Source organism: Asterias rubens, unplaced genomic scaffold, assembly GCF_902459465.1.
Source record: "Asterias rubens unplaced genomic scaffold, eAstRub1.3, whole genome shotgun sequence".
Classification (NCBI taxonomy): Eukaryota; Metazoa; Echinodermata; class Asteroidea; order Forcipulatida; family Asteriidae; genus Asterias; species Asterias rubens.
The window spans coordinates 1-8,317 of record NW_022985745.1 but is presented as its reverse complement, the minus strand read 5'-3'; the positions used below and the strand labels follow the sequence as shown (position 1 = coordinate 8,317).

At 38.7% G+C, this 8,317-nt stretch overlaps 1 protein-coding gene across 1 annotated transcript; it reads right to left on the bottom strand.

Moving 5' to 3' along the window:
* Positions 1 to 1,243: 1,243 nt before the first annotated feature.
* On the bottom strand, positions 1,244 to 6,698 carry LOC117306619 (adhesion G-protein coupled receptor D1-like; the record flags this gene model as incomplete). Its single annotated transcript, XM_033791105.1, is given in 4 exon segments — positions 1,244 to 1,975; positions 5,444 to 5,485; positions 5,795 to 5,921; positions 6,610 to 6,698. Coding segments are annotated over 4 exon segments (510 nt in total), but the record flags the coding sequence as incomplete, so codon positions are not given.
* Positions 6,699 to 8,317: the final 1,619 nt, after the last annotated feature.

The window sequence follows — 8,317 nt, the reverse complement described above, 5'->3', positions numbered from 1 at the left end:
GTAATTACCAATAGTGTCCACTGCCTTTAACCCAAAACACAAAGTTCTAAAAAACATAGGTTATACATACTGCTATGAGGTAAAATCGCACAATTTGTGAAATTTGAGAATGAACCTCTAAAATGATGGACGTTTGTGTTGAATGAAAAACAAAACCATGCGGTCAAGACCCTTTTATTCTTTCATTCAACTCTCCGATCTATGGTCACTCTGACGATTACCGTTTCATAAGCAAGGACGTAATCAATCAATATTAGATGATATAAAACTGCGTTCATTACCAACGGATGAAAAGAAGGTAAAACAACATGAAACTAAAAACTGCAAGAGACTAAAGGGCTGGGGCTCGAGCAGTAAAGTTTAATATCTTAGGGTTACACTCATTATAGAAAATCAATCTAATGGGAAGTTAGGTTTTACTTGTCTAATAATTCGGAAATGACAGCAATTGGTATGATAACTGCAAGATCTGCCAGCATTCTGCGTATTGGGGTGTTCTGGTCGAGCGGATAAGAGCTCTGGTGTTTCTGATCAGCAGAGTGTGGGTTCAAGTCCCAGTCTTGATATGGTGTGTTGTGGCTGAGTGGTTTAGGACACTGGACTCAAGCTCTGGTGTTTCTGATCAGCAGAGTGTGGGTTCAAGTCCCAGTCTTGTCATTGTGTGTTGTGGCTGAGTGGTTTAGGACACTGTACTCAAGCTCTGGTGTTTCTGATCAGCAGAGTGTGGGTTCAAGTCCCAGTCTTGTCATTGTGTGTTGTGGCTGAGTGGTTTAGCACACTTGACTCAAGCTCTGGTGTTTATGATCAGCAGAGTGTGGGTTCAAGTCCCAGTCTTGTCATTGTGTGTTGTGGCTGAGTGGTTTAGCACACTGGACACAAGCTCTGGTGTTTCTGATCAGCAGAGTGTGGGTTCAAGTCCCAGTCTTGTCATTGTGTTGTGGCTGAGTGGTTTAGCACACTGGACTCAAGCTCTGGTGTTTCTGATCAGCAGAGTGTGGGTTCAAGTCCCAGTTTTGTCATTGTGTGTTGTGGCTGAGTGGTTAAGAGCACCGAACTCAAGCTCTGATGTTTCTGATCAGTAGAGTGTGGGTTCGAGTCACGGTCGTGACACTTGCGTCCCTTGTGTTTGGACATTGTATACCCTGCATGTGATTTGCATTTTAGTCTAAACCATGACCTTGGTTGTGTGTACCTTCTTCTATCGATTGTTTTAAATAAATAAACAACGATTAAACTAAAATTTACATAAATTGTACAGCGAATTTCTATATTAGTTCTTTTTTATTATTGGATAACTGGACATGTACGTAAGTTTCTACTGTGAATGTCTACTTTTTATTTAAACATTGGACATCCACATAGAAGTGTACACTACACCGAGTTTCTATTTTGCTATTGCCATATTGGATGATTGGACATTCACGCAAGTTTCTACTAAGGAATTCTAAAATTTGTTTTCAAACTTTTGACATTAACAAAGAAGTTGTTCAGTGAAAGTCTACTTTGCTGTTTCGATATTGGATAACTAGATATTGACATTAAGTTATACCGTGGATGTCTACTTTCTATTTAGACATTAAACACTCACATAGGTTTGTACAGCGATTGTCCAAATTCCTACTTCAATAACGGCATTGGACATTCATATAATATGCTACTTATAAGTGTGCATTCGTTGTGTACTAAGAGCATTCTAGCTTCTGTACACACAAAACACGTGGTGTTATATCGCGTTTAAATCCCCCTCACTGTCATCAAGTGACGTCATAGTCACGTCGCCCTCATCGTCCATTGTCGTCCACGGGGAGGCAAAGCTCATCTTAGCCTCGCCTGGGCAGACCTTTTGTGTTGTCGATAGGGATGCACCCGTAGTTGACCCAGTAACGACACTCACTCCTTTGTCACGGCAATCATTAGTCTTCTCTCCATACGCTTTGTTGAGATCATCAATGCGACCCTGAAGCCTGTTACGCACCTTTGATGGGGGAAATAGCGTTGATAACGTTTTAAAGGCTATCAAACTTTATATTAAAGGATTGGGGTACTTTTTCAAAATGTCCATAGATTTACATTAAACTTACAGGGTTTGAAGACAATGTTAGTGGAAAGCTTCCCTTCAAATATGACTTACTGAGGTGCTGTAGTTTTTGAGAAATGAGTAAAACAATGTCATAAAAATACGTTTGTAAATGATTAAAATATTTTTCGTCTCATGAGACGAAAATTATTTTCATGACATTGTTTTACTCATTTCCCCAAAACTACAGCACCTCAGCACGTAATATTTGCAGGGAAGCTTTCTACTATAATTATCTTCAAACTGTGTAAGTTTAGTGTAAATCTGTGGACATTGTGTTTTTTGTCCTACAAAAGTTACATAGACCCTTTAAAGAGAATGTGGCAACAAAACTACAGGGTTGGTTCTGATCCGGACATCGGGTCATGGTGGGGCTGACACAATTTCGGACTTACTCGGGATTTGTGTCAAACTGACCCAGATAAGGTCAAACTGTCGCACAAAGCCAGTTTCATACTTCCTATGAATGCAAATGCTTTATGTTTTCGTTTTTGGGACCTGGGTATCCTTTCGTTTTAATGTTAACTTTTATCATGTTTGAATGTTTTATATAAGTTTGTAATTATGCTAGCTTGCCAAACATCGGTATCTGGCACACACACAACTGTTTTTTTTTTCCGAATATATTGTCACAATATTGCTACATCAAACAGCGACATCCAAACAGCGCTGCGAAAAAAGAAAAAAAAAAAAAAAAAAACAGATAATGCATAGGCGCACAAAACCAAAGATGAGTAAACCATAACGTTCGCGTAAATTCTTGTATAACGAAAAAAAAACATAAGTCTCACATGCCTGATTTTGCTTTGGATTCGGCTCAGGCTAGTTTGGCCCCGCGGTTGTTTTGACAATTTCGCTTGCTTTGCGTATACGCGCGCAGGGTTTCAGACGAGAGAACGGAGCCTCGCGCCCAATCCAAAGCCGAAGCCGTGGTTTCGAAAAGGTCCATAAGCACAGAATCCTGCGGTCAGTCCTATAACTACTTATACCATGGAGGTGGAAATAGCTACCTCCATGCTTATACTGTTCACAGTGTTCGCGAACAAAGAATATAATGACCACAGCCTCTAGGCCTCTTTAATGCAAATAGGTAGGAGTAATGGCCTCATCAATGACACATGAAGGAGGGAATAGCAGGCAACCATCCACATTAACTGCCGACAAATATCACTCTGTATAGCTTACCCTGTGCAAACTCAATTATGCGCATCAATATACGGCTGTTCCATGTATACTGTTTGTGAGGTTCAAGTTTATTTATTTAAACCTAATATTATTTTCCTTTATTTCACTGATATTATTATGTTCTCACTTTGTCTGCCCACAAATCCCCCTGTATACCTTATGCGCATTATATACGACTGTTCCAGGTATACTATATTTTTTAAATGGAAATCATGGACAACAACCTAAATTGACCGGAATGGAATAGTGGTGGTCAGGAAAGTGGTGTCCCATGCGACTGTAAACGCGCCTTGTAGGTTTGCTCTGGCACTTTAATGGCCGACGTGTGCAAACAGTGTGCGTAGTTAGCAGATCAACTATAATTAGTACATTACGTTCTGAAAGGTGACATTTAAAGGTACTTGACACCTTTGGTAATAACTCAAAATAATTGTTAAAATTTAAATGTCCCTCTTTCATTTTTGCAATTCAATTTCGAAAACCAATTGAGTCAAAATTTCCACAGGTTTGATAGTAAATTAGTTCGCTTTTGAACATGTTGTTCGTTGTTGTGCTTTCACATAATTATTTATATTTTGTTCATAAATTTCTGGTCAAATTTTTTATTTCAGCGTTCTGTTTATTGTGTTGTATTGTTTTTAAAGCCCGAATGAACAACCAAATAATTAAAATTGATGTTTCCATTGATAAGGAGTACAAATTATTGTTAATATTTAAAGGATATGGCACATTTTCAAAACAAAAAGACAAAATGCGCTTTACACTAAAACAAAAAGTCAAATACGATAACAAGTAAAACGCCCAAATAAAAATCAGCTGTATACTGACAAAAAGCACATAATCTAAACGGACCCTATACCTTTAAACCTCAGCCAAACTCACTTCAACATGTATTTATTGCCAAATAATACATCCACGCCTTGCATTCTGCCTAATTGCTCATGCTTAATCATCACTACCATAATATCGCAATACACAACCTCCACCATAGATATTCAACTCTCCAAACCCCATCAATAATGCAATAAATGATCTATTCCCCCTCAATAAAGGAAAAGAAAACACAGCCTGATCGTGTCAGAGCCTAGACTAATTGCTCATTATCAATCCGGTATTGCTATAGTCCCAGCAGCATTGGAACCCCGGCTAGTATTCAATCAGGGTGAAGACCAGAGCCGCTGATGATAACTTCATCTAAATTTCATGATTGCTAATGAAGGGGTGGTGGAAGGAAGGGGTGGTGGAAAAAGGGGTGGTGGGAAGAAGGGTTGGGACTAGACGAGTGTCTCTAGAGTCTCTCTGTTAACGAATTTGTAACTTTAAAGGCTGTGGACACTACTGGTAATTACTCAAAATAATTATTAGCATAAAACCTTCCTTCGTAACGAGTAATGGGGAGAGGTTGGTAATACGAAACATTGTGAGAAACGGCTCCCTCTGAAGTGGAGTAGTTTTCGAGAAAGAAGTAATTTTCCACGAATTTGATTTCGAGACCTCAAGTTTAGAATTTGAGGTCCCAAAATCAAGCATCTGAAAGCACACATCTTCGTGTGACAAGGGTGTTTTTTTCTTTCTTTCATAGTTATCTCGCAACTCCGACGACCAATCAAGCTCAACTTTTCACAGGTTTGTTATTTTATGCACATGTTGAGATACAGCAAGTGAGAAGACTGGTCTTTGACAATTACCAACAGTGTCCACTGCCTTTAATTCCCAATTAAGTGCTTTTATAGTTTTAACTGCTTGTATAGTTCTATATTTTTATACTGTATGCCATGTTTTAATAATATCCATCTGTAATGTCCTTGATTGTCTCTTCTTACATTGTGGCATCAGGAGATTAACTCGATAGTAAGTTAGTTACTTTTTTAAAATCCATCATGGGTGCTACTTTTTTTCGTTTTTTTTTTCTTTCTCTCTCCTAATTGTATGTACATGTTTTTGTTTTCTTACTGTTCTTATTGTCTGTACTTGTATCTTTAACCGTGAAATTAATAAATGAATGACATGAATGAGTGGGCACAGTTAAGCAGACAGCACAGACAGGTAGTTGGCGGTTTCGTTGGCGTATAGTCAGCGCAGCGACGACATTTAGTATAGCTGTGACGTCATCACTCTTTGCGCATTATGACATTTTTACACAAAGAACAACAAATAATAGTGTACAATTTTAATACTGACCTCTTTATTGCCAACGACTAAGATCATAAACAGCGAAAGTCCCTGCAACACAAACAATGAAAAGAATAATACAATAAAATAAACAACAAATAGTAGTTGAAAACCAATAAATCTAATCATATCAGCAATAATGGTTAAATCACAATAAAAATGTAGTCATCATGTTTTCGAGAAAAAAAGTGAACTTTATTGAGCATTGTTACCAGTTGAGTTGCGTTAATCTGTTGAAATTGTTGAAATAATTAAACAACTTGGTTTCACTGAGACTGCGCAGGACTATCAGCCAGTGATAGCCTTCCGTAGTGTTCACGTTCCATCCGAGATGGCGGCCAGGGCAGAGAGTCTATTTACCTGAAAACCGTTGAGTGTGGTGAAGATGTAATCAAACATGACGAGACTCGAGTTCAGAGCGAAGAAACCGAATATCCACGGCAGGCCAACCATTGGCATGAAGACAAGCATAGCTTTGGCAGTAGTCCTAAAAATGTAAGAAAGATGGCGACACAAGCTTTTGGGGTTAAAATCAAGTTCAAACTTCGAAAGTCTGTGTGAAGCGTAGTGTGTCTATAAACAGCATTGCACCAGTTTTTTACAACTTTGATGACCTAAAGTCCTAAGTGAGAATACTGATCTTTGACAATTGCCAAAGGTTTCCAGTGCCACTGGACACTATTGGTAATTGTCAAAGACTAGTCTTCACAGTTGGTGTATCTCAACATATGCATAAAATAACAAACCTGTGAAATTTGAGCTCAATCGGTCGTCGAAATTGCGAGATATAAATGAAAGAAAAAACACCCTTGTCGCACGAAGTTTTGTGCTTTCAGATGCTTGATTTCGAGACCTCAAATTCTAAATCTGAGGTCTCGAAATCAAATTCTTGAAAAATTGCTTCTTTCTCGAAAACAAATTACCAATAGTGTGCACTGCCTTTAACAGCTTCATGAAACTAGAACCCAGATGGCTTTTCAGGACTCCGTACAATTATCGACCACGCGCAGTCGACTGAACTCTACAAGCACCAATCCCTATTAGGGAACGGTCTAGCCTTTTGTCAATGCCTTCCTGTGCATGGTCTCTAGTTCCAGTCGCTTGGGATCGCGGCTCTCCAAGCAACAAACGCCTTGACAAAAGGCCAAGACCAGCCGTGATTTCAATCCCCTCACCTGTACTTATTTGCTTTCATCTTTGTAATGTCCCTCTCGATCAGGCTGCCGATCTCTCTCAAGACGGCCACCAACATCACGGTGTTGACCTGTGAGTGGATAGAGGACAGATTTAGTCAAATCCATCAGCGTGTGTACCTCCGGATACATGGACTTGTTCGCATTTTGGAATGTGGCTGTTAAAGCTACCCCCCCCCCACCTCATCTCTCACTCTCTCCCTACAAAAAAACGTCTTAACGGCACTGTCGTCGATTTCACCGAAATCTTCCTAATTATGGATTAATCTTAGGACTTAGGACGAGATAAATTACGTATCCGAATACGTTAGGACGCATTGAACACATTCTAAGTTAGGACGAGTTACCCGTCCTAGGATTAACATCTAGCGTTTCGTGAAATTGGCCGCTGGAAACTTTTGGTAAATTAGTATATAAAAAAAATGTATGCATATTACAAACTTACTTTATCAATCAACAGAAAGTTGTTAGTTTAGTATAAAACATTGTGAGAAACGACTCCCTACTTGTTTGGAATGACGAAACCAAAGGAGGTTCCCTCAAAGGTTTAAAGGCACAGGGCTCTCTTTGCAATTACTCAAAAAAATAATTGTTTAGCATAAAGACTTACTTGGTAACGCCAGTGGAGAGCTGTTGTTAGTATAAAACATTGTGAGAAACAGCCCACGGAAGTGACGTAGTTTTTGAGAAAGAAGTTATTTCTCACTATAATATTTTAATGGAAGCTCTCTGCCACAATGAGACAATTGGTAATTGCTCAAAACATATATTGGCAGCAGAAACTTACTTTAAAAAGAGCGACAACGAGCTGTTGATAGAATAATACATTGTAAGAAACTTCTGAAATTACGTAGTTTTTTTTGGAAATATGTAATTTTTCACGAATCTGAGAAAGACTTCTGGCCTGAAGCATTTCTCAAAGACTTGGAACTATAGTCCTAGGAGATTTCAAAAAATTTAAGGCTAGTCCTAAGTTGGAACGAGTAACTCGTTCTAACGCGAAATAAGACTATAGTCTTATTTTTTTTTTTTTTATCCACCGCCAGTGACTTTAAAGGCGCAAAATTATTGTACACATCGGCCCGATTGAAGCACTGGACACTAATGGTAATAATTGTCAAAGACTAGTCTTCACAGTTGGTGTATCTCAAGATATGCATAAAATATCAAACCTGTGAAAATTTGAGCTGAATCGGTTGTCAAAGTTGCGAGATATTAACGGAAGAAAAAACACCTCGCAGCACCGTGGTCACACGAAATGTGTGCTTTCAGATGCATGATTTCGAGACCTCAAATTCTAAATCTGAGGTATCGGAATCAAATTCGTGGAAAATTACTTCTTTCTCGAAAACTACGTCACTTCAGAGGGAGCCGTTTCTCACAATGTTTTATACTATCAACCTCTTCCCATTACTCGTAATCAAGAGAGAATTTATGATAATAATTATTTTGAGTAGGCCTAATTACAAATAGTGTCCACTGCCTTTAAATTTAAATACCCGTGTACCAACCTCGTAATGGCAAAGGTTGAAGCTGCTCCACAAATAAATAAATATATACAGTTGTTGTCATTTTTCGAGACTAAAATGACAATAAAAACGGAAACGCAAAATCCTGAAGAGGCTCGCTTGCGTTGGAAGAAAGATAAGTGGACAAAAGACACCCCCTTGTTTTTTTTTTCCTTCTGCCT